This window comes from Dama dama, chromosome 14 (assembly GCF_033118175.1).
Source record: "Dama dama isolate Ldn47 chromosome 14, ASM3311817v1, whole genome shotgun sequence".
In the NCBI taxonomy this organism is placed as follows: domain Eukaryota; kingdom Metazoa; phylum Chordata; class Mammalia; order Artiodactyla; family Cervidae; genus Dama; species Dama dama.
This window is the reverse complement of record NC_083694.1, coordinates 54565304-54592556: the sequence shown is the minus strand read 5'-3', so window position 1 is coordinate 54592556 and position 27253 is coordinate 54565304. Positions and strand designations below refer to the sequence as shown.

Sequence of the window (27253 nt, the reverse complement as noted above, 5' to 3'; positions counted from 1 at the left end):
CCGTAAGCATTTTACATGTATCACTTGTGTAAACTTCAAACCTCAAACAACCCTGTGAAATAGATACCATCATTATCCCCTATTTTGCAGATGAGGAAATTGAGTTTAAGTAATTTGTCCAAGCTAGTAAGGGCAGAGGCAGGGTTTGAACTCAGGCAGTTCGATACAAACTTCTGTACTTCAACACCATATGCCATATGCCATAGTGGTTTCTCTGAGTTCAATCTATGTAGTATCACTAACCCACTACAGGTTTACTAAATCAGACTCTGTCAGCATGAGCCTAGGAATCTGCATTTATAACAAGTCTGTTGGATCACTGTTGGGCACACCTAAGTTCAAGAGGAAGAGCAAGACGTGGGGTCAGAGGGACCTCCCTGGCAATTCAGTGGTTAAGAATCTGTGTTTCCAAGGCAGGGGGCACGGGTTCGATCCCTGGTTGGGAAACTAGATCCTATATGCTTCAGGGTGTGGCCAAAATAAATAAAAAAACAAGTAAAATAAAAGAGCCTATTCCCACGCTCTCTTAAACAACAACAACAAAAAGATGTGGGGTCAGAAGAAGTTCTACCACATCCTCATCCCTCCCTAGCAGTACAGCTCATACAACTGTGCTCTCATTGCTAAAACAGGACTAAAGGCACCTAACTCATAGAAGGGTTGTAAATATTAAATTTTAAAATGTGCGTGATAAAGGGTATCTGAATTATTAATACTCTCAGAAAACTGTTAGTTGGCTTGACTCCAGAGAACATAAACTCAAATAAAAACAGGAAAGTCTCAGTTTCTTTCATCAGTGAGATCTTGAGTTAGGGGCATCCTTCCAAGTGGTTGAGACAAGGAATGTGTTGCCTCTTGCTTGTCAAAAGAGGGTGCTTCAGCACAGTCAGGTGGGAAGGTCACTGGAGTAAAGAAAAGATCCCCAAAGTACCCCCCCTCCCCAAAGAGAGAGAACCTGAAGATAACTTGCGTATAACTCCTGCTTGGCCAGACAATACCTTGAAGCTTGGCTGGTGGGACACAGGAGATAGAGCAGCGTTTCAGAAAGTTGGTTCCCTCTGAGCAGGAGAAGGTTGCGTAGTTCACCAGAGATGCGTCGGGGACACCACAGTCAAGGGGCTGGCAGCTCACAGCCCAGTCCCAGTGCCCAGAGGAACACGTGAGCAGGATTTCCTTCTAGAAACAGAAAGCTTTCTGTTATCAGAGTCACACAAAAATGCTCATCAAAATAGTTCCCAGGCTTCGGCAGAGTCCTGATGATTATTTGTGCAAATATTCATAACGGGCAAAGTGATTTTGCCTCTCTCCCTCTTTACGCCTGGTCCTAATGTGCAATTTCACAACACCCAGGTACATCGCTGATGAAAGGTACATGTGCGCATAAGGGAGTCATTAAATGAAGACGCTCCTTCAGGCCAACTCTTGGCTCTCCTCACGGGCTTCTCCAGATGGCTCTCCAACCTACTCTGCCCTGCGGTGTGCCCTGGGACCCCGGGCCTGTGGACTTCATGCCTTTGACTTGTGTCTGCTGTAGCACTCAGGGCAGCACTGGTAGGATACTGACGAGGCAGAGAAGCAAGGGAGGTCGGGGTGCTGATTCTTGCTACTCCCTCCCTAGGGGTCGCTGTAAGGGTGGCCTCCCCTTCGGCAGAGCTCTTCATACACCTGCTGCACTCTCTTCTCATGGGTTCTGCTAACTGCCCCTTACAGTCAGCTCTTTAGGTCTAGAGGGGATATCACCCTTTCACCCAGGGATTCCGGACCATCTCCTTGTCATTTCCTATATCCTGCCCCCACTTTTATCAGCAGTCCCTTTACTGAAGTTCCTCGAATTGTCCCCCTTTGAGCATTCATCAGTTTCCTGCTGGGACCTTTACTGATAAGCTGATTGATAATGGTACATAATAAACATAATTATATTCTCTGAGAATGGTGCCTAAGAACACCAATGGTGTCTTTAAGAACATCTGGGAATTAATGAACAAGAGGCATCTTCCAAACTCTGTAGTTAAATTTAAGATATTCCAGCCATTTCCTTGGGGCTATGGCTTATGTTAAGGCTATGGTTTTTCCAGTGGTCATGTATGGATGTGAGAGTTGGACTGTGAAGAAAGCTGAGTGCTAAAGAATTGATGCTTTTGAACTGTGGTGTTGGAGAAGACTCTTGAGAGTCCCTTGGACTGCAAGGAGATCCAACCAGTCCATCCTAAAGGAGAGCAGTCCTGGGTGTTCATTGGAAGGACTGATGCTGAGGCTGAAACTCCAATAGTTTGGCCACCTCATGTGAAGAATTGACTCATTGGAAAAGACCCTGATGCTGAGAGGGATTGGGGGCAGGAGGAGAAGGGGACGACAGAGGATGAGACGGTTGGATGGCATCACCGACTCGATGGACATGAGTTTGAGTAAACTCCAGGAGTTGGTGATGGACAGGGAGGCCTGGTGTGCTGCAATTCATGGGGTCACAAAGAGTCGGACACGACTGAGCGACTGAACTGAACTGAACTGATGGCTTATGTAGGGGGCCCTAGAATTCATCACCATGAAACAAATGAGGTGACTTTTTCTTGAGCACCTAGAAGGGTCAGGTACTTTACTAAGTTTGGATAAACAAGACCCTTAAGGAGCTACCAGCAGAGCTCATCACAGGTTGAAGCAGTGAATCAGAAAACATCTGAAGCAGGGAGAGTAGAAAGAAGAAGAAAGAGAGACAAGAAGGGAGGAGAAGAAGTTAAAAAGGAAAATGTGGGAGATGCATTTTGGTTATATCTTACTCCTTTATTTGATGATTTGTGAGAATATAATTCAAAGAATGCAAATCATAAAGTAGAAAACACGGACCAAGAAGAAAGAGAATACAAATTGTTCTACTAAATAACATTGATATCATATATGCAGGCTTGTTTTGCGGTGGTAAGATGGCACTACAGGGGCTGGAGAAGGGATTGCCCATCCTGAGCAGGAGAGAGTGTTTGTGGGGAGATTCACATAGTAGGTAACTCAGGAACTGGTCTTTGAAAGATGAGCAAGACTTCCCAGCAGCAGAGGAGAAGCAAGGAGAAGAAAGTTTCAGAGTGAGGGGAACAGGATGGGCAGGCACTCAGAGACCTGGACACTCATGGCTTGTTGGGTGAAAAGTGTCACCATAGTGGGTTACCAAAAGTTAAAGGGAGAGAGGGGAGATTCCGGGGCTCAGCCAGCATCCCACCAGGAGACCACAGTGGCACCAAAGCCAAAGGTAAAATGACTGGTGAAAGCACCTGTCACCCCTGACACCCACTCCTGCCTGGCTGCCCCTCCCTCTTTCCCAGTGTCCCCAGGTTGCCTGCCAGAAGGACCCAATTCAAAGCCAGACACATTTTTCTGGTTAGTTTCAGTTCTTATGTCAACAAAAAGCAGATATCCCTGGTGTCTTGTGATCACAAGCTGGGATCATATCATTTCTTTAGTGGGGCCAGGCTCGGGTGATGGGAGCGGTCAACTGGAGAGCTGTGCCTGATGACTCCATCACTATGACTGGCAAAGGGCGAGCTCCCACCTTCCTTCTCCCAACTTGGCCCCTACCACAATGCTCACAGCCTGGAATACTGGCTCCAATCACAGTGATCACTTAAAGAGTGTCTCTCAAACTCTGCATATATTGTCTGGGTTTTCTCCTGGCTCCAATAAGTATTGACTGTTCTGTTTTGAATTTGCTCCTAATTTTAATGAATTGCAAACACCATCTTTTCTTCTCTCTCCTTTACTTAGCACACAAATGTATTCGGTTCCTACATTGTTTTTGTTCTCTTTCCTTCTTTCCATCTCTTTTCTAGTGTGAGGTAAGCTGATTTAAGGACAGGTAGGTGATAAGAGTTCTGCTTTTTTGACCAGAGCATCACAGACCAAGGAACTGATGCTTCAAGGTATGTTAAAATGGTCTCTCTACACAGAACTCTCTTTAAGCCATCTGAAACCAAAGATTGTATCTTTAAATTCTGTGTCTAAGCAAGTGAAATTCCTCCACGGATCCACAATCTGCTGAGCAGTCAACTGGTACAAGATGAAAAACAATTCCAATCTTCCAAGCCATTGATACCTGACTACCAAGCGTGCTTCCGCTTGTCCTTCATCATACCTCATCTCCCTCATATTCTTCTCAAGCACCATTTACCTTTTGCCTAATGCATCCTGTCTCTCTATCATATTGTGCTCATGTGTTCTCAAATTTCAAATTCCTCTGTAGAATATGGAAAGCTTTCTAAAGGAAAGAGGGAAAACAAAATTCTTAGTTGACAATACATCATCATGGTCCTCATAATGGCAGCTTTGCAGAGAGCTAGGTGTCTATCATTTTGATAGAAGCTTATAAATTATTTCTACTCAGTCACTAAAACAGCCCAAGGACAAAAATACCTCTGATCTAACTATTTTACAAATGTGGAAACACCCTTAAAGAGGTTGGCATGTTTTGCTTATCTTTACCTAAAATTACACAATAAACAGAGGAGTCAAATTTCATTCCAAGTCTGTCTCCCAAGCCATGCTCTTCACTAATATATTCTACTACCTTCAGACCACCTTGAAATCCTGGAAGTGGTGTGTGCCATGGTAGCTTACAGAAATTTGAAAAATTCAGTCAAAACTAGAATCTTGATATAAGTCCTACTTCAGTAGCAGAAGAAAGAAAATCATAATTTTTCCTCCAGTATTCTTATAAAGAGGGTCAGACTTGGGGGAACAGGCAGAAAATGTACCAGAAAAAAGCTGGTTGCATCCTATCTTGCCTGCAAATTTTGGACAGGTCTAAACTGTAACATTCTCATCTTGAAGCCAAAAGTCGGGATCATAATTTCTTACACTTCTTATATATTCCTACATATACCTTGCATTTCTATAAATCATGCTTCTCTTTGGTTGTTAGAGTCCTCATTTTTCCTTTCAGATGATTTAAAAACACAGGCCTTTCCCCCATCCAACCAGGAGGAGGAGCATGCATACTGTCCCCAGTAAGGGGGACTTGGTCCTGATGACCCCAGATTTCCAACTCACCTGCATGGGCCTGAGGTACTGCCCATTGCTGGCCTGAAGGGCAAACCCCCTCTGACAAGTGATAGAGCACTTCATGTGACCCGGGCCACCAGAGGTACAGTTCACCACATCCGCGTGATCAAGCAGCAATGGCACGCAGTTGCCCTGCTCCCCACAGGGCCGATGGACACAGCTGGAGATGACAGAAACAGAAATATCTTACATTGACTTGCTAGGCAGCAAAGACTGCCTCACCCTTTGAGAAGGGTCTCTAAACCAAAGAAAACACTTTCTTGAAAACCTACATTAAACTCCTCATTTCCTCCTTGTGACCTGGAACCAAGCAACATAAAGTAAACAGGAACAATATCAGCTACCAAGTGACTTTGAACCAGCTTTCTATGGATCTTCCAGGAGGAGAAAATTACGATGCGACAGGTGGGGAGAGTGTCCCCAGAGCTCTGGATGGCATAGAAGTGAATAGATCAGAGGGTAATCCTCAAAATATTTCACAGCCAGTACTTCTGAGCCCCAAACAATCAGAACAGATGCAGGGCAAAGATCAGGAGTGAATTCTGGAGGCCCCTGATTGTGTCAGGCAGAAACCTTTTTGTTTTTCCATCATGGGTTGGTCTCAGGGGGCCCTGTAGAACAGGTGTTTGAGCTGGCAGAAAAGACAACATTTATTTACTGATTGCATGGAGTATTTTTTTAAACTTTTTATTTTGTTTTGGGGTATTAACAACCAACGTTTAACAACGATTAATAACCAATGTTGTGAAAGTTCGGGTGAACAGCAAAGGGACTCAGCCATGCATGTACATGTATACGTTCTCCCCAAATCCCCTCCCATCCAGGCTGCCAAATAACACTGAGCAGAGCTCTATATGCTATACAGTAGGACCCAGATGGTTATGCACTTTGAATATAGCAGTCATGTGGCACTAGTGGTAAGGAACCTGCCTGCCAATACAGGAGTTTTTAAGAGACATGGGTTCAATCCCTGGGTTAGGAAGACTCCCTGGAGAAGGGCATGACAACCCACTCTAGAATGCTTGCCTGGAGAATTCCATGGACAGAGAGGCCTGGCAGGCTACAGTCCACAGGATCACAAAGAGTTGGACATGACTGAAGTTGCTTAGCACACACATACCACTGAATATCAACACTGGCTTGGCAGAAAAGCTATGACAAATCTAGACAGCATATTAAAAAGCAGAGACATCACTTTGCCAACAAAGGTCCATATAGTCAAAGCTATGGTTTTTCCAATAGTCATGTACAGATGTGAGAGATGGACCATAAAGAAGTCTGATGCCGAAGAATTGATGCTTTCAAACTGTGGTGCTGGAGAAGAGTCTTGAGAGTCCCTTGGACAGCAAGGAGATCAAACCAATCAATCCTAAAGGAAATCAACTCTGATTACTCATTGGAAGGACTGATGCTAAAGCTGAAGCTCCAATACTTTGGCCACTTGATGCAAAGCACTGACTCATTGGAAAAGATGATGCTGGGAAAGATTGAGGGCAGGAGAAGGGGGTGACAGAGGACTGGATGGTTGGATGGCATCACTGACTCAATGGACATGAGTTTGAGCAAACTCCAGGAGACAGTGGAGGACAGGGAAACCAGGCATGCTGCAATCCATGGGGTTGCAAAGAATCGGACATGACTGAGCGACTGAACAACAAATCAGAAATTGAGCCCATGACAGAAAGAAGAAAAAACTCACACATATCAAGTCCCTGCCGCATGCCTAATGTTGTGCTAGATGCTTCCAGGACATTACCTCATCAGAGAACTGCTGTCTGGGTCTCTAAAGCTAGTCACATAGGAATAGGAGAGACAGTTAAACTCCCCAGGGTTCGAGGGGACCCTGTCAGGACCATGACAGCATCACGGATGTAACAGATTCAAAAGAGGGTTATTCTTTTATCAAGGCAGAGCCAGAGCGATTAAAATTTAGAGCACTGCCCCCAGGCTGTGTGAATTCAAATCCTGGATTCACCATTTACTACCTGTGTGATAATGGTTGAGTTATTTATTCCCCAGGGTTTCAAGTCCTTCCCCCATGAGATAAGGATGATAATGGTGTGTATCCTTATGTAGCTACTGTTCCTAGGTTCAGTCTCTCTACTGCTCCACTGCAAATGGCACATATCCCACATTCAATGGCCTGTTTTCTATGAGTCGCCTACATGTTTTGGTTTTCCCATGTCTGTACCTTTGCTTAATTTATTGAACCTTTTAAAAGGCCTTCCGACTCCAAGAAGCCGCTCCAGATATCTTCCTTCTTTGAATCTTGAAGGGAAATTTTAAAAATAACTTTTCTAATATTTCTTTTACTCTATCTGTATTATAGTCATGATTTTTAGTTAATTTATCCATCCTTTGATCCACAAGGCAATGAGTACACAGGTGTCTCCTAAATGCTGCTGATTCTCCCAACTAGACTATGATCTGCTTGAAGACAAATACTGACTTCTACCCACTTTTGTATTTACCATACACCTCACTGTGGGGGATGCAACAAATGTTTGCTGAATTAAATATTTTTGTGTCATAGACATCAAAGTAAGTCAATGGCTATCAAAATGGTAAATTTGTTACATTTTATAGTGATAGATGGGGATACGAAGTTAAAAAATCATTATCAAACAATGATTCAACCATCTTGCCCTACTGCTTCATTCATTCATAAACATTTCCCAAGCACTTAGCGCATTGATCTCAGTACTGGGGATAAAATAAGTATGCCCTTAAAGAACTCACAGTCTAGTGAGGGAAAACAGCATGATACTTTTTATATTTTCTTGCTCATGATGTTTTTGCCAGTGGTGGTAAATCTTATTCAAAATGTCTTCTGTGAGTCTCGTCATCATTCATTTGTTTTATTTGCTCTTGAATTCTGTTAGAGGTCAGTGACTTTTATCAAGGAACTGGGCAACAGTATAATAAAGTGGAAAATGAAATGTCATTGAATTGCACTGAAATAATTGAAAATTGATTTAAAAAGCACTAGTCCAAGAAGTATGGATTTGATTTGAATATGCTAAAGTTGCTGCCTCTGATCTTGTACCCATGGCATTTAAACTATGTCAGTGACATTCTTATTTTTTTTTTCACCCATGCTTATCAGGCATAGGATGGAGGAATTGGAGTTGAGTGGTATGCAATCAACGTTTTTCTCCTGTAAGCCCTGATTATTCTCTGGGATCATGTAGTATTTCCTGAGACTCACTACACGGAGCCTGATGAAGGGAGGAATATATGAGTTGAGGGAGATGGATTCTTCAAATTCAACACTGCTAATGAGGTCTGCAATATAGGAAATAAAGCTTTGTCTCTGAGTCTTCATTCAGCCTAGCTGCGTAAGGAATCTGAAACCAGACCATCCTTCATGGAATGAGATGAGAACCCCTCATTAGTGATGCTAAACAACTCCAAGTTCCATAGATACTACATGCCCTTGATATGCACAAAATGTAATATTTCTTCAGTGTGTTAAGCAGAGAGGACTGGAAAACAGAGAGTCATTAACAGTTCTGGTTCATGTCAGCTCACTACCAAGAAATTAATGTGAAATAGCACGTGCTGTATTTCAGTGACTCCATCCTATTCACCCCGTGTCATCACTGAGGACAAATACGTGCTGAGATAAGACACAAAACAAATACTCCGAATGAGCCTCCTTCCATCAAGTTGGTGTTCCATTAACTATGGTTGCTATGACTACCTGTGTGCGAGGTCCATCAGCGCTGGCAGCAAGGGAGGCGGAATAGGACAGGGGATCTTAGAAGAGGGGGAAAGCGGCATGACATAAGACCAAGATAAAAAAAAGAAAAAGCATCAAACACAGACCTGTTTATGAAGTGAGAAATGGTTTTAGGGCAGCTGCTGCAAATTCTTTCACTAGCTTATATTTCCATTTGCTTCCTTTTTAAGGAATTTGTTTTATGAGGACGGTGTTTGTCAGGTTGTTAGCTTCTAGTGGCATCTGGTACCAATTGTAGACTTCTCTGCCTTGCACCCTATCCCCAAAACCCCTTTTGCATTTCTCTTCCACTCCAAATACACTGCTTCTCTGAGTGAAGTACTGTATTCTCCGTTTTCCCATGCTCCTGATACATTCTTCTTTCTGGCTACTACTACATTAAGCCCCAATGTCATAGTGATAATGTTGCTAGTAAACATAATTAGCCTTCAAACTCTTCAAAAGCTTTCTTCTTATGGTCTTTGGACACATGTCAATAAAAGTGGAAGCAACAAAGCCTTACCATGCCCCAGAGAGATGGGAAGTTAGGTATTTATCTTGGTTTGACATACAAAGAAACTAAAGCTGTTTGGAATCTGGCTAGAGGCCACACAGAGAGTCAGAGGAAAATCCTCAAACTGGAATACAGAGCTCTCATTCCCCAGGCCAGCTTAGACCACCAGGCTATCTCCCTGGAGATGAGGTGGGTCTCCTGTTGCTTTCTTCTCAATTCAGGAGCTAACATCATTGGCCAGGATGAGCCAAGAAGTTCCTTAGCAGGGTGGTTGGGGGGAAACGATGGATATATTTCATGGTCATTCCTAGTTTTGAGCAGTTTACTTTTAAGTGATAGCAAATCAAATTAACTCTGTCCAGCTGCCTCTGTCTGCAAGATGCCCTGTTAAGCAAGCCTGCTTCCTCCTTGGGCAACCTTACCCTTTCACCCATTTTTTCCAGACCTTTCCTGACACCCCATCACAATGTGTCCTCAGGTAAGGATATGATACACCTAGTTAGGCATGATTCACAGCTATTTCCATTTTAATGGGAGACAACATTTGCAGACTGAAGAATGAGTTTTTCATGGTGGAATTTTAAGTCAATAGGCCCTTAGAGGTTACACTATGTAGATGGTCCCCTTACCCATCCTTCCTTTGCTCTCTGTCTCTCCACTTCCCCAATATGCCTCTATTCTCTCTCTCTCTTCTGGTTCTCACTCCCCAAAGTTGTTGCATTTGAGGGTTTTAAAAAATGCTTTCAATAGAGAAATCCTATTGCAAAATGTATGTTATCCCTGGACTATCCTCTTGCATAAAATCTGCTCGTCGGTATCCAGGCACACTTCTAGCACCATCCTACCAAAATGATGTGTGTGTTTCCTTTATGTTTGGGCCTCTGGTTGATGCCTTGGGAAATCTCTGTTGGCAGAGTTCAATAAAAGAATGGTTCTAATCTGTCACAAGGCAGACTTTGTCAACTATCATTGTGTTTTTGACTCACTTAGGCAGCATTTAAAAAATTTAGATACCCAGGCTTTTCTCCTTGGAGAGTTTGATTCTGTAGGCTTGTGGTGGGATCCTCACAGTGGTGATTTTATTTTACATTTCAAAGTTCTTGATGCTCATCAGGAGTGAAACTCAGCACTATAAAGATTTGGATATGTGCACCTGAAAGATAAGTCAACAAATTCCGTAGGCCAAGACTATAAAATAACAATACTGATTCCAGAAGGAGAAACTGGTCCTGCTGTTGCATCATTATGCTTTAATGTTTTCAGCACAGATTTTCACATGGGAGCCATAAGACAGATTGAAAGTATAAAACATTTCCCTAATTCTGAAGAAGCTTTCAATATAGCCAAAGAGATAAAATAATTAAATCATGTGGTACCGATTATAAATCCATGGCTGTTCCAGAGAAATTTTATCATTGAATATGATTTGACCTCAATAAATTAATAGGATTTGGAAAGGCAAAAGAGATATGCCAGTAAGTTATCTCCAATGCTTTCCAGACCAGACAGAACACAGCACAAAGCAACACTCTAAAAACCTAGACAAAAATCACCATTTCCTTTCCACTGAGAACTAAAGAAAATTCAGTAGGTGTGGGTCTCTAATTCTGACTAACAAATTTAGAGAATATATATGAAAAGTCCTGAATATTCATTGGAAGAACTGATGTTGAAGCTTAAATTCCAATACTTTGGCCACCTGATGCAAAGAACTGACTCATTGGAAAAGACCCTAATGCTGGAAAAGATTGAGAGCAGGAGGAGAAGGGGATTACAGAGGATGAGAGAGTTGGATGGCATTACCAACTCGATGGACATGAGTTTGAGCAAGCTCTGGGGGTTGGTGATGGACAGGGAAGACTGGCGTGCTGCAGCCCATGGGGTTGCAAAGAGTCAGACACAACTGAGCAACTGAACTGAACTGAACTGAGATGGAAAAGCATCAACATCAATATTTGATGATAGGCTTAGAGGCAGGTTTCCCAAATCTCCTACTTTCCAATGGTTGGTAAGGAAAGAGCATGGATAACACTAGAAAGCAGACATCATTCTCAGCAAAGAGCAGACAGACTCATTAACAAATTTGCCATGAGCCTTCTCCCAGGGTATGCCAAATAAGGCACATTAAAATTTTTTTCCATTGCCTGAGGCCACTAGAGGGAAGCTGGCCTCACTTCCAGCCAAGGTCCATACTTGGAAAGCTGGGTAGTTCCTTAGGAATGGGCAAAGTCCTGGATGTCCTGTCCATAGCTTCCTCACAGCCTTGGCGTAAGGTTCCCCTGAGGGTCTGAGCTATCCACGAGGAATTTCAGGGGTGACACTATTCCAGAGTCAGTCAGAATCAACAGTGAAACCTTATTTCTTCCATGTAGGAGCTGATGAGAAATTATGCACCAAAGACCCCATTTCTTGCATGTGACTGCTGGAGAGTGGAGAAGACCTTTAAAAGTGATCTTAGAGGAACCACATGGACCTTAAAGATAATTCAACCCTAATTTCCCATTTTAAAGATGAGGAAACACCCTAACAGAAATGATGGGATATTTCAGAACTTCCTACCATACTCAGACTACAATATAATAACAAACAAACATCAAATTAAGCTTTAGCTCAAACTCAAAATCAGGATGACATCAGCTTGTGAACTTTTCTAAAGTCAGTGTCCCACCCTCTCTCAGGCATTCAACTTGATACCTGGAATCCAGGTTAGTTTAGGAGAAACATTCTGGTTTCTGTACCACAGTTTTTGAGAAATAGCATAATATGACAGAGAAAGTAGTAGATCAAGGCCCATATGACTTGGGTTCAGGTCTCGGCATGTCCCTGCTTAGCTCTGTCACATTGGGTAAGTCTCTTAATCACTCTGCCCTTTTGTCTGCAAATTTATAAAATGATGAAGTTGAACTATGTTCTCTTAAATGTCTCTTCCAGCTTTAACATGGTATTTAATATCCTAGATGAGGTGATGGTGGTATTGGGGTGGGAGTACAGAAAACCCATGAATGGGGAGGATGTGGTAGAGAACCAAGAAAAGAGTTACTCACAATCTTCCTTGCCCAGTGTAAGTTTTTTGCTTAATGTCCCAACCTTTAAGTTGTTAAGTTCAACAAAATATTGCAATTCATTTATTCAAGAAGTGTCACCATTGACCAAATAGCAATCCCAGTGGTTTCTGTAGAAACAACTCTTTGAAGGTTAAAAAGTAAAAGAAGTTCAGATGTGTCTGTATTCCTTCACTGTTTTACTGATTCTCATTGAAATAAAAGGTTATGGGCTACAAAGAAATGTATGCTCTGGATTTGGCAGCAGATGGAAGAAGAATGTACAGAATGTAGAATGGACCAGAAGAGATGGAGTCCTCATTAATCATCCTACCACCAATAGGAAAACCAAATAATAACAATAACATCCATCCTTAGAGAGCTCTGCTCTTTCTCCAAACAAATACAAAAAGATATGGCCTCTTTTTTGTCTCCCCATTCTACCTCTTCCTCTCTACTGGTTCCATCTTCGCTCTGTAGGACAAGAATCAGACTAAACATCAAGTACATTTCCATTGGCCTTCTTGAACAGAACAAAGCCAGTACTTTGAGGGTTTTACGGAAAGAACATATGGACCAAGAAGAGAAAATTGATTCAAATTTTTCTATTCTAAAGAATATCATCTGACAGAAAGAGGGGAGTCTCAGTAATAATTCTAATTCTTCCATCACATGACAGAGAAATTAATATTGGACTAAGTAGACTTCTCCTTCCTTCCTGGATCTTGGGAAAGCAGAGATTTTCTCTGCCCTTCAATTGAAGTCTCTGCCCCAAAGTTGGTGCCTGAAAAGACCTCTGTCAGGAGACATCCATCTCTTCCTAGAAAGTGACCTATTCATAAATTCAAGACTGAACTCCAGTAGCCCCAGCACTGGGTAATTTGCTTTGTTCATTTCTAGTTCTGGGCACAACTTTTGCCATGCCTGACTGTAACGCTAGAAGTCCCATCCAAAGACCCCCTCTTCTTCTCTGGTGGCTCAGACAGTAAAGAATCCACCTGCAATGTGGGAGACCTGGTTGTGATCCCTGGGTTGGGAAAATCCTCTGAAGAAGGGAAAGGCTACCCACTCCAGTCATCTGGCCTGGAGAATTCCATGGACAGAGGAATCTGGCGGGCTACAGTTCATGTGGGTCAGAGTTCATGGGGGACATGACTGAGCGAATTTCATTTTCACTTTCTTCTAAAGTAAAACAGATTTCCATCACACAGCCAACATGTACTGCCTTTCCAAAGCCGTCTCACCAAGTTTCAGAACTGACCATTTTAATGTAGTTATAAAATATGTAAAACACCAAAGAAAGAGTCAAAACAATTTCTGGCTAAGCAGCAAAGAATGTGCACCCTAGAACTGCACCAGGGTAGCATAATCACTCATCAGAAACAACAACAGTAATAACAACAAACAATATCTATGATATACATCTATATATAATAAATATATATAACATTTTTTTCCCACTTGCAAAGGCAGGAGTGATCTCCAAGTGGTGCATTTCCTAATGAAGAGTGATCAACGAAACACCCAAATGACTGCATTGCTGCCTCCCACTGCACCACCACTATTTATCCTGGGGCATTCCTCCAGTTAAAAAATAAATAATAAAAGTATCCTTGGGCCTCAATTAAACTATTAATTCAGGAATGACACTTCCCCAGACACATTCATAAGTCAATGCTGAGGAACTGTGAAGCAGGTGGAGGTAAGTGAGGGAACAACATAGTACTCTGAATAAAGTTTAATGCGCATGAGCGTTCACATATGGTAATCCTAGAACAGTACCTAAAAGGCACGAAGAAAGGGTAGCATGGCTTCTGCATGTTATAATATACAAGCTTTGTGTTGACTGAGGTCTTAAGGAGTCACAAGCTAGCACCTTGAATGAGTCCCAGATTCATATATAGAAGTAGAACATAAAACATATGTCAGCCCTGGACTCTTCCCCTTGGCTTCTTTTGCCTATAAAGTTTCTTGACTCCCCAACAGAAGCCTTACATTGTTCCCATCATCTTGTAATTCAGGAATTTATCAGTCCTGGGTTGACATCAGATTTGAAATATTACTCCGTTCTGTCCTGTTGCTCTTCTTAGCATTCCCAAGCCTTGCAACATCAATGGCTTATTTGCTTATGGAGAGAGGAAGGCCCAAAGGAGCAAAGAGACTTTCTAAAATTGTGTGGTGAGACTAGATGATGTGGCCAGATGTGAGAGGCAGGGGTCTGGACAAAGGCTTGCTGCCATTCAAATCACCGGGCTTCTGCTGCTCTTGCGGTTATGGCTACATAGAACCAGACATGGCCTGAGAGTCATTCCAACCAGAATGCAGGGTCATATCTATCAACAGCCTGTTTGGCAGGCTGGCAAAACAACAGAACCCTGGAAATATTGGTCTGTTTTATTTTCTGTGCTTTCTCCATCAGCTGCCAATAATACAGACCATTAGCACAGGGCCAGCCCTGAGCAAAATTGGGAAGCAGGTGACATTTTAAACTCATTTCTCATTTTGGCACCACCCTTCCTGCTTCTCGTACTCCCCCAAACTTCCAGATGCCTACAGTAGGTTGCATTTCACCAGGGCTCTGGTCTGATTTTCAACTGGCAAGGTCTATAAGAGAATAACTTTGACATAAATAGCTGATAATGACTTAAAACATTTATTCTTCTACTAAGTGGTTATTGACTATTTTAAAGAGACTGCTGGAGATTATCAGGACTTGAACTAAATAATTCCTAACTGTGGAGTTTTAGACACTATGATAAGACATTGGAAGTTAGTGTCCTGAAGTTGTCGTTTTGAAACCATCTTTAGCGGTAGACTCCAGCCTCAGGTCTTATTAAGCCGTCTGTGCCTCTCCCTAGCACTAAAACTCAAAACCTGAAAGCTGCCACCCAACTGGCTCTAAGAATGTATCCTACTAGGAACCATCTCAGACAGCATAATATTTTAATAAAGGCTTTTTCTAGAATAGTCTAGCCATGCTCCCATAAACCCCTAAATGAGACTATGTCCATGACCTTCCCATTTTCCCTCTATAAACCCATGGCAGCAAACAGTTGAAAAGACTCTACAGCTCCCAAAGCAGATCTGTGGTTCACCAGGCCTTCTGTCATCAGCCAGGAGAACCAGAATCCTCGCCAGTGGAGTCTCCTGCTTCCCTCTTATTTTATGGACAAATCATTCTGGGAAGAGGAAGTTGAGCAAGAAATCTTGGGAACAACTGAGCAGTTATAATTTTTTTCTTGCTTAAGAAGAGAAAATAGATTCAATGTTAATTTGCTAAGCTGCTTTGGGGAAGAAGATAATCAAATGAATAGAAATACAATACCTATTTCATTTTCTATAGTGCCTTTCCCAGCAGCAAGAGATGACACTTCCCATCATCCTAGAACATTGAAAGGAAACTCTCTGCTAAATAGAAAAGATGAAGAGCCAAAGGATAAATTGATGCTTTAACCTGCAGCCCCTAGCACAAAAAAAGGAAGCAATCCTTTACTTTGTGAGGCTATCAGAAGGGAAGTAATTGGAATGGTTTACGTAGGACTGAGTAGGGGAAGAAAAAGCCTAGCAAGGTATAGGAGCCCAATCCAGGCAGAGAAGGAAGGGAAAGGGTCCACATTTTAAATTTGAGCTTCAAATAACTGAAGTACAATAGGACTGGTAAAGTGGCAGCAATGAGGGTTCCAGGGAATAATGAAGCATGAAGCAGAATGACCGACAATAGAGATGGAATGATCCTATTACCAAGACTAAGATCACAAACTGGTTGGTTATAGCAAGGATGGAATGTAAGGTGCTGAGCTCTGCTCTGGCTGCATGTCCCTGGACTCAGAACCCTTAGGGTTTTGAGGGCTCAGGACCCTTATAATGTAGCCTTAGCTCCACCTGCAGTGTACAGTGCAGCCAAGAAGACACCTTTTCACACCTGAGTCCCAACATCTTCCAAATGGGAAAACTCAGCCACTTCCTCCCAGAAATTATCTGGGGATTATTCAAGTCAAGTGAATTCTACAGAAAAGGTGCTTTCCTTTCTACCACATCCCTCCAACCTCCCCCCAACCCCAATCAAAATCCCATGTCTACAGAAAATTCTCCAGGGACAATGGAGGGTGACCCAGAAATCTTCTATACTTGACTTACTGATGAAGGCCCTATCTTCTCTGTCAGAAGATCCGCCCTTTCAAGATTTGCTTTCTAAGGCTAACGACATCTTCTGTGTCACATACGGGGATGTCATGGAAAGGGATCTGAAGATGTGAGGCAGTTGAGGGAGACAGCCTGAGGCAGCTTTAATCCTGCATGTTACCAAGGTGCACAAATCACAAGTGGAATATTGTAACTGATTTGGTGGTAGCTGATTGTTGGTTTTTCTCTTTTGATTATTTATTGTTGCAGTCTCTGCTTCAGGAGACAGGATCTGAAGAACAGAAGCTCCACAGAGACAACAAAGGTGACTAAACTAGTATTTGTTGTTGCTATTCAGTCACTAAGTCATATTCGATGCTTTACAACCCCAGGGACTACAGCATGCCAGGCTCCTCTCTCTTCCACTAGCCCCCGGAGTTTTCTCAAATTCATGTCCATTGAGTGGGTGATGCTATCTAACTCTCTCATCCTCTGCTGCCCCCTTCTCCTTTTGTCTTCAATCTTTCCCAGCAGCAGAGTCTTTTCCAATGAATTGGCTCTTTGCACCAGACTACCTTATGTGTTTCCTGGGAAACCTGTATGCAGGTCAAGAAGCAATAATTAGAACCAGACATGGAACAACTGATTGGTTCAAAATTGGGAAAGGAGTACAAGACTGTATATTGTCACTTGCTTATTTAACTTATATGAAGAGTAAATCATGCAAAATATCAGGCTGGATGAATCACAAGCTGGAATCAAGATTGCTGGGAGAAATATGAACAACCTCAGGTATAATGATGATACCACTCTAAAGGCAGAAAGTGAAGAGGACCTTAAAGGCATCTTGAGGAGGAAAGTGAAAAGGTGGCTTGAAACTCACCATTTAAAACTAAGGTCATGGCATTCAGTCCCATCATTTTATGGCAAATAGAAGGGAAAAGGGGGAAGCAAAGACAGATTTTATTTTCCTGGGCTCCAAAATCACTGTGGACCATGACTGCAGTCATGAAATTAAAAGATCCTTGATCCTTGGAAGAAAAGCTTTGATAAATCTAGACAATGTATTAAAAAGCAGTGACATCACTTTGCCAACGAAGGCCTGTATAGTCAAAGTTATAATTTTTTTCAGTAGCCATGTACAGACAGAGAGTTGGACTGTAAAGAAGGCTGAGTGCTGAAGAATTGGTGTTTTTTAATTGTGGTGCTGGAGAAGACTCTTGAGAGTCCCTTGGACTGCGAGGAGTTCAAACCAGTCAATTCTAAAGGAGATCAACCCTGAATATTCATTGGAAGGACTGCTGCTGACTACGCTAGTATACATGCATACTAATTGGCAAGTCTCTCTGCATCCTGAGGCATTTGAAACCAAGCCAGCTATACACTATTCTTTGATGACTCACTTTTTAATTATCTGATTATTTTCTTTACACAAGTATGATTAACAAAGTATGGTAAAGTTAAGGCATTTTTATGTCAAGTACACAGAAGTTGGGGCTGAACTCCAACTGATTTCCACAAGAACAGACTAATAGGAAATGTTTTTAATGCAGAAGATAAAATCTGCTTAAAAGTTGTTGCCTTGAATATAAAATCATACAAGAGCACAATATGTGTTAATTATTTTCTCTTAACTTAAACTTTATGTGTTCATGTTTAGTTTGCTTTAAGCAAATAGAAAAATGAAGATTTATGCAGATAAGAAAAAGAGGAAAGAAAGAGGAGAAAATCTGAGGATGACACTGCTCTTTACAAAAATATTTGTTTTTTTTACTTAAAAAGTAATATCCTTTTGAAAGGCACTATCATTTAAAAAGTTAAGTCACTTCAGAATTTAGCTATATAATTCAGTGAACTTTTCCAAAAGACTGCCTTGTGTATAGTGAAATACACACACACACACACACACACACATTTACACATATATAACTACATTTTACTAGACCAAAATTGCTAAAAACAATTAACTCTCAATTGTCCTATATTATGAGAAGTCAGAATGCAGGTGATTTTAATAATAATCCCATTTTTTTTAGATTTTTAATAATTTTATGACTTTCTAGGAAACCCAATTGATATTATGATTATTTTTCACTTTAATGAATAGTATTAACAGTTCCAGCTGAGCTATTGAGAAGGTGGCTCAGACTTAGATAAAAGGGAAAATAAACTTGGGAATAAAATGTGAAAATGGATCAGTCATAAAATGGATGTGAAGTATCTAGATAATGGAGCATAAAGCGGACATTCTCTGGTAAAAGGCTGCCTAGATAATCCACCTACCAAGAACTGGGGAATTCCTAAAAAGAAAGACCATCCTTTTAGAATCATTGTTCTTCCCTTCTGATCTATTTCCGCATGTAAATTTTTCACATGTCCTTGTGAGCTAAGCTGTCCTGTAAGTTAAAACTACATCAGTACCATGTGTGACTCTATCAGGAATGAGGTCCTTGTAACTCCAAGGTCTAAGAACACAGCCAGCTAGTCCAGGCTAACACATTTTGGTGCACATGATTCCAGCTTGTTGGAATCCACAGTCTTGTGTAATTCCCTCAACCTGAGTGCAGGCGGGACCAATGACTTACTTCTAAACAATTGAATATGGCAAAGGTGACATTGTCCCGTCTGATCATTATACATAGCCTAAGATTGAAAGGTACTCTTGCTGAGAAACTCTCTCTTTGCTGGCTTTAAAGAAACAAGCTGCCAGGCGTGAGCTGCCCAGTGGAGAGGGCTATAGGGCAAGGAACTAAGGATAGGACCTGCACAACAGCCAACAGGAAATGGAGCCCTGACCAAATGCCAACAACTGTGTGAGCTTAGACACTGACTTTCCCCACAGGAGCTTTCAAATGACCCGACCTGGCTGACACCTCATGACAGCCTTATAGAGGATCCAGTCGAGCCTGGCCTAGAATCTTTTTAAAATTATTATTATTTTAAACTTCTTATTTTATATTTGGGCACAGCTGATTAACAATGTTGTAGTAGTTTCAGATGAACAGGGAAGGGACTCGGTCATACATATACATGTAGCCATTCTCCCCTAAACTTCTCTCCCAGCCAATCTGCCACATAACATGGAGTAGAGCTCCATGTGCTATATAGTAGGTCCTTGCTGGTTATCCATTTTAAATATAGCAGTGTGTACATGTCTGTTCCAAGCTCCCTAACTATCCCTTCCCTTCAACAACTATAAGTTCATTCTCTAAGTCTGTGAATCTCTTTCTGTTTTGTAATTAAGTTCACTAGTACCATTTCTTTTTCAATTCCACATATAAGGGATGTCATACAGCATTTCTCTTTCTCTGTCTGACCAACTTCACTCAGTATGACGATCCCTAGGTCATCCATGTTGCTGCAAATCTGGCCTAGAATCTTGAGTCTCAGAAACTGTGAGAGTGTAAAATGTGTGTTGGTTTAAGCTGCTCAGTACGTGGCAGTATTGCTGCATGGCAATAGAAAATGAATACACACATAAACCTGGCTTTAAATTGTAGTTCTTCTTTTTGGCTTACCTGTACTTCTAATCTCCAAGAGAAAGGAATATTTTTTTCTCTGATTTTCTCTCCTCTGGGGACTGAGATTCTTTTTGTCTGGGCTAGGACCCCATGCTGAAGCTGAAGCTCTAATACTTTGGCCACCTGATGCAAAGAACTGATTCATTAGAAAAGACCCTGATGCTGGGAAAGATTGAAGGCAGGAGGAGAAGGGAACGACAGAGGATGAGATGCTTGGATGGCATCACTGACTTAATGGACATGCATTTGAGCAAGCTCTGGGAGATGGTGAAGGTCAGGGAAGCCTGTGCCGCAGTCCATGGGATCGCAAAGAGTTGGACACTACTGAGTAACTGAACAAAAACAACAAGGACCCCATAGGAGCTAGGTCAAAATCTCTTTTTCTAATGACCCCAAATCCTCTGGATTCTGACCATAAAATTGCTCCACTCCAGATAATTCATTTTCTGAACTTTCCTAAAAGTTCAAAGTATTTTTTTAAAGATCTATTTGCTTTGTTTATCTTTGGCTGTGCTGGGCTTTGACTGCTTTATATTTGGTTTTTTCTCTAGTTGCGGCGAGAGGGGGTTACTCTCTAGTCTTGGTGACCAGGCTTCCCATTGCAATGGCTTCTTTTGTTGCAAAGCACAAGCTCTAGGGCACTCGGGCTTCTGCAGCTGCAGCTCTTGGGCTCTGGAGCATGGGCTCAGTAGTTGTGGCACATGGGTTTAGCTGCCCTGAGGCATGTGGGATCTTCCCAGAGCAGGGATCTGACCGGTATCCCCTATACTGGCAGGTGAATTCTTAACCACTGGACCACCAAGGAAGCCCCCAAAGTATCTTTACAGTTCCATCACTTATCACCTACTCCATCAAATATCACAAGCTCACCTGCATTACTTGGAGCCCACATCTATATTTCTTAATTTCATGGATTCCACAAAAGAAATATGCTATTTGCATAAATACATCTAAAATACAGGTGTTCTTTAATTATTCTGGTGCCAGTTAACCTCTTGTTAACCTAATCTGAATACAGCTTGAGGGAGAGGGTAGGATTTCCTGGGTAGTAATAGACATGAGTATACTTATAAAATAATTTTTCATTCATAAAATGGAAGCTTTCTTTACAGAAAAACAAATTAATTTGATTCTAGTCTTGGTTTTGCTAATTTCAAATAAGGTGAATTTGTACACACTTAGTCTCAGTTTCCTCAACTGAAAAATGATTCCTGGCATATTGTAGGCACTTAATAGATATTTTTTGAATATTTCTATATTAAAGTATAGTCTCCCCTTTCTCTATACACACACACACACACCATATAGAATAATTAGTTTTACAAATCACTCTACATTAAATTTTTTTCAGAAGTCTTCTATGTGAAATGAAACACAGTAATATAAATACAATGTGTACACACACACATACATTCACTGTTTTAGAGCTAAATTGTTACACAATTCTACTCTCAATTATCCACAATGATAAAAAGGATCAAACATGATTATATATAGTGAGTGAAAAAGAATGAGAGTGAGAACAAGAGAGAAAGAGAAGAAATGACTCTGGTTTCCACATGGATATTCATTTTAAAAGATAAATGTCTTATTCAGTTTTATAGTAGAATACTTGGTTTTAATAAGCTACAGTTTAAGGTAAACCTCAGAACCCACTACAATTTTATATTTATGAGTATCTATTACTTGTTTTCCATCTCAATCAGAATGTGCACTTATACTGAATAAGTTAAAATGATATTTTTACCTTATGTTTGCCTTGGACTTAAAATAAGTTCAAAACATTAAAAAGAGAAAATATAAATGTCCAGTTAGTTCAGTCTACTTAGAAATTATATTGAAAATTGGTCTTAGCATACAGATGGCTAACAAACAAATGAAAAGATGCTCAACATTCCTCATTATTAGAGAAAAGCAAATCAAAACTACAATGAGATATCATCTTATACCAGTCAGAATGGTCATTATCAAAAAGACTACAAACAATAAATGCTGGAGAGGGTGTAGAGAAAAGGGAACCCTCTTTCACTGTTGGTGGGACTCTAAATTGATACAGCCACTATGGAAGACAGTATGGAGAATTCTTAAAAAACTAGGAAGATAATCACCATCTGACCCAGAAATCCCACCACTAGGCATATACCCTGAAGAAACCAAAATTGAAAAAGACACATGTACCCCCATGTTCACTGCAGCACTACTTACAATAGCTAGAACATGAAGGAACCTAGATCTCCATCAACAGATGAGTGGATAAAGAAATTGTGTTGCACATATACAATGGAATATTGTGTGCTGTGCCATGCCTAATCACTCACTCAGTTGTGTCCGACTCTTTGTGACCCCATGAAATGTAGCCTGCCAGGCTCCTTTGTCTATGAGGATTCTCCAGGCAAGAATCCTGGAGTGGGTTGCCATGCCCTCCTCCAGGGGAACTTCTCAACCCAGGGATAGAGCCCAGGTTTACCACATTGCAGGTAGATTCTTTACTGTCTGATTCTTCCCCACCAGGGAAGCCTATGAGGGTAACCTATCCCATCTCTAGGGGAACTTCTCTACCCAGAAATTGAACTGGAGTCTCCTGCATTGCAGTCAGATTCTTTACCAGCTGAGCTACTGGGGAAGCCCACAATGGAATATTACTCAGCCGTAAAAAGGAATGCATTTGAGTTCACCTGAGGTCACCTCAGTTCTAATGAGGTGGATGAACCTAGAGCCTATTATAGAGTGAAGTAAGTCAGAAAGAGAAAAACTAATATCGAACACTAACACATATATAAGGAATCTAGAAAGATGGTGCTGATGAAATGATTTGTAGGGCAGCAGTGGAGACACAGACATAGAGAACAGACTTATGGACATGGGATGTGGGGGGAGGAAGGAGAGGGTGAGATGTATGGAGAGCGTAACATGAAAACTGACATTACCATGGAAGTAGTCAGTCAGATAGATAGTCAATGGGAATTTGCTTATGACTCAGGGAACTCAAACCGGAGCTCTGTAACAACCTAGAGAGGTGGGATGGCGAGGGAGGTTCAAGAGGGAGGGGACATATGTATACCTGTGGCTGATCTGTGTTGATGTTGGCAGAAAACAACAAAATTCTGTAAAGCAATTATCCTTCAGTTAAAAAAAGAAAGAAAGAAGAAAATTGGTCTTAGAATCAAAGCCAGGAAAATGTTAATCTGGAACATCAAAGGCAGAGGGAAAAGGGGTTTCTTCCTGGTTATTTGACAAAATATTTTCTGCCAGCAGTCAGCTTATGGCCTGTCATCTCCAAATGCCCACCCTTCTTTGCCCGGCTTTGAGATACTAAACAGGGACCATGCAAATATTGCTCTTTTGCCAGCTAGTGTAATGTCATGTTTGCCCAGTAGCTGTAACTGGGGAGACATTATAGGAGGAAGGGGTGTCTCTTCTTGATTCCCATGTGCTTTTCTTGCCTTGCTTCGGCAGCATTTGATGTCCAACACAGCATCAGAATTTCAGTGACACTGTGCATGTCCCAGAAGTCCTACCAGCACCCTAGCTGGCTTCCCAGCAAAGGTACCCCACTGAATGACTTCCCAGAAAGTCTCATTGGTACCCTGATGGGTGGCTTTCCATCAAGTTCATCAGTGCCCAGCAGGTGACCTCCCGGACAGTTTCAGTAGCATTTGCCATGATGACTTTTCAGAAAGTCCCAATAGAACCTCAACAGGCAGCTTCCTAATGAGCCTTGATCAGCACCCCAGTGGGTGGTTTCTTGATTGCCAATTTTAGCCTACGAAACCTCAGCACCCTTCTCTGTCACCCAGTGTGACACTGCTCCACCCTGTCCAATGAGAAAAATCAAAGCCTTGGAGGGAGTGGAGTGCTCTTCCTCAAGATACTCTCCCCCCATCCCTAAAAGTAACAGTTGCCCCCTTGATCCACCATTCTTCTCTAAAATTAACTACCAAGGTGTTCTCCTTACCCCTTAAGCGTTCATTTTCTGTTACTAGTTATTTGTATTAGTCTTCCCCATTCTAATTATGGTGTCCCGATTGACCGACGGACACAGAACAGAACTGGAAATGACGGTAGAAGGTAGAGTCACACAGATAGAGGGAATCAGTTTGGTTGTGCCTGTGTGCTTGAGTACACTGCTGAGCTACTTCTCAGTGGGAAATGGGGTGCTGATAATCAATGACACGCTGTGGGATCACAATTACGAAGCCACCACCTCTAACCACTGTGGCGAAGCGCCACCTGGAACACGAAGGCCACCATCTTTGACCACAATGTCCTGCACATCCCTGGTGCGCATGTCAGAGAGAAGGGGGCAAATCCGAAACAGGAAGAGAAGCCTCTTCCTCCCGCAGTGTGTCTCCAGGACTCTCTGTTGACAGGAGTTAACACTGTGCCAGTCAGCAAAGGGTGAATATTAACAGAATCCTATTCTTAGTACTTGAGTTAGGGTGACGAGGGTGACTTTAGAGATGAAAAGCAGTAAACTGATGGATAACTGTCACATTTTGTAAAAGGAGGGTGGTAAAAACAGATAAGGATGGGAAATGGTGTGGAACTGGTCCCACCTGGTGCTTGAATGGGCTACAAACTCCACATGGATCCTTCTCACGCAGTCTCACAAGAATCCTCAGAGGTAGTTTCTCCTTGCTTCCCACTTAAATATCAACAATACAGAAACATAGAAAAACTCTGATTAACACCAGAAACCAAGGTGGATAGCTGGACTCTGAGGATTCCCCCCTGATTTCAAAATGTATTGGAACTGAATTGAGAAACATCACTGGAAGCCAAAATGTGATTTTTGTTGTTGTTGTTTATTTTCTGGAAAAAAAAAAAAAAAAAAAAGCACAAAGCAAATAAAGGATAGAGCCAGACTAAAAGAAAAGAAATGAGTCAGTCTTTCTTCATTCCCTGGTCCCTGTAAAGACCAAGAAACTGGGCACTACTTTTCAGGGATCACAGATCTGTTCTCTATCCATCGGTCTTCAGCAGTACTCTTTCTTTACTCATTTCACGATTTCCAGTCAGAAAGTATAAGGGTCTTGGTGGAGTGAAGTAGGAGTGAGTGAGGGGAAGGGAGAATCACTAACAAAGGCCATTGAGTCCTGGGAGATAAACATCCCAAAGGTAAAGATGCTACAGAATCCTAAAGAATATTATGGGCTTAGGGACCATGAGATGAAATTTCAGAATAAAAGCTTGGAGTAGTTTTACACAATGAAATCCTACTGTCTTTGTAAACAGTGCAATGAAGCAATGTGCCCTGGGCTCATTGGCAGTGAAGATAGAGAAAGGTTAAAAATAAAAGAAAGGCAAATATTTATCAAACAAATACAAACAAAGAGAAAGCAGGGATGGAAATTTTAATTCCAGACAAAGCATAATACAAAGCCAAATCCTTTTAAAGGGGCAAAAGGGTTGGCAAGAGGTATGATCCCAATAAAGATAAAACAGTCACAAGTACTTCTACACCTAATTATGTAACACAAATTAGGAAAACCCAGAACTGTTTGAAATATGAGGATAAGTTGAAAGAAGCACAATTGTTTGGGAGGTTATATTATATTCTCAATCTTTTATAAGGCAGGTGGGTAGAAAAAAAATCAATAAAAGGAAAGTATAAATGCTGAAAAGAAACGAGTGATCAGAAGTTTCAACCATTGCTATTAGCCTAGGCCCCGGAAAAGGAGATACTGTTCTTCAACTTCTGAAGATTCAACACTGGGGCATCTGATGGCTATACCATCAGGCAGGGTCAGAGAAGTTGCAGCTAATATTTTCATTGTGTTCATATGACTGAAAGAACAGAATCTTGTTGTAGGAGAAACACATGCCCATGAGAAATTCTTGTCTATTAGTAAATTCTGCTAGACTTGACCTTGTGAATTTCCAAAATAGATGATATGAGTCTTGATTATCTGTGAGCTAATCTACTCATTTAGGAAAATTAACCTGTTAGTGCATGGATTATATTTTGGAAACATTCAAAACCCCATTGTATTAATCAAAAAGATGATTCTTACTTTCCAAAGCTATCAACACAACCCTGGGATGGTTGGGAATCTGCTTGACACTCCAACTCATGGAATACTGTGGAAAGTTATGCAAGGCCTTTCCCGAAGGTGGCTAGAGCAGGAAATAGTCAGTAAAAAATGCGGTAAACTGTTATCCGGCACTGGTAGGATTTCCCAAGTGGCGCAGTGGTAAACAATCCACCTGCCAATGCAATAGACACAGGAGACGTGAGTTCGTTCCCCAGATTGGGAAGATTCCATGGAGGAGGAAATGATAACCCGTTCCCGTATTCTTGCCTGGAAAATTTCATGGAAAGAGGAGCCTGGCAGGCTACAGTCCATGGGGTCGCAAAGAGTCAGACACAACTGACCACATGTGGGCACGAGGAGACCAAAACCAGGAACACTAAACTTGGTTTTCAAGACTAAGGATCTGTTATCAAAAGACTAAGCCCAAAGGGTCGTAAACTGGGTCACTATCATGGCAAAATGGGAAACAAGATGAAGAGAAAAATCAAAGCCAAAGAGTCCAAAGTAAGGATCATGAATGTCACTGGGAAGCCAAGCTTAGGTTTACTGGAACCTCAGCTGAGATTCTGTGGGCCAGTCACACTGGTTTAAAGATGCAGTATTGTAAGGCAGAGCACAGAGGATTTTCAGGGCAGTGAAATTACTCTATGACACTGTAACAGATACATGTCATTAAATATTTGTTCAAACCTATAGAATATGCAAAACCAAGAATGAACCTAATGTAAACTGTGGACTCTGGGTGATGATTATGTGTCCTTGTAGGTTCATTGATTGTATATCTGATGAAGGTGTGACAGTGGGGGAGACTGTGAATGTGTATGTGGGGGGGGGTTGTTTATGGGAAATCTCTGTACTTTCCAGTCAGTTTTGCTATGAATCCAAAACTGCTCTAAGACATAGAGTCTATTTCAAAATATAAATAAAGGTGCAGTGATGTAGGAAGACAGGCCATTGGTTATTAATGGTTAAATACAAAATGGATAACACATCTTCTACTGCCAGGCATCTGTCAGCTCTCCCTTGCCCATTTTAGTATTAATGGAATTCAGGTCATAAGGGGTAAGAAGGAGGTAGCCAGGAATCCCTCTTACTATGCCCAGAATTTGAGGCTTTCATATTATGGTCTATCTACATTTACAATTGTGATTGATACAAAGATGCTAAAAGACTTCCATCCTTTGAGAATATATAGGGGTTCAGATTTTAAATCTGTCCACAAAGGAAATACGTGGGATCTATTAGGTCCCCTATGT

The 27253-nt window shown here is 41.6% G+C and overlaps 1 protein-coding gene across 1 annotated transcript in view; it reads right to left on the bottom strand.

Moving 5' to 3' along the window:
• The window catches only part of PAPPA2 (pappalysin 2), a 297914-nt gene that overhangs the window by 84489 nt on the left and 186172 nt on the right, over positions 1 to 27253 (bottom strand). Inside the window, exons 14-15 of the mRNA XM_061160780.1 lie at positions 5032 to 5203; positions 999 to 1176 (exon numbers count right to left, since the gene is read on the bottom strand). Of these exons, the coding sequence (XP_061016763.1) occupies positions 999 to 1176; positions 5032 to 5203 (350 nt within the window). The remainder of the gene's footprint in view (positions 1 to 998; positions 1177 to 5031; positions 5204 to 27253) is intronic.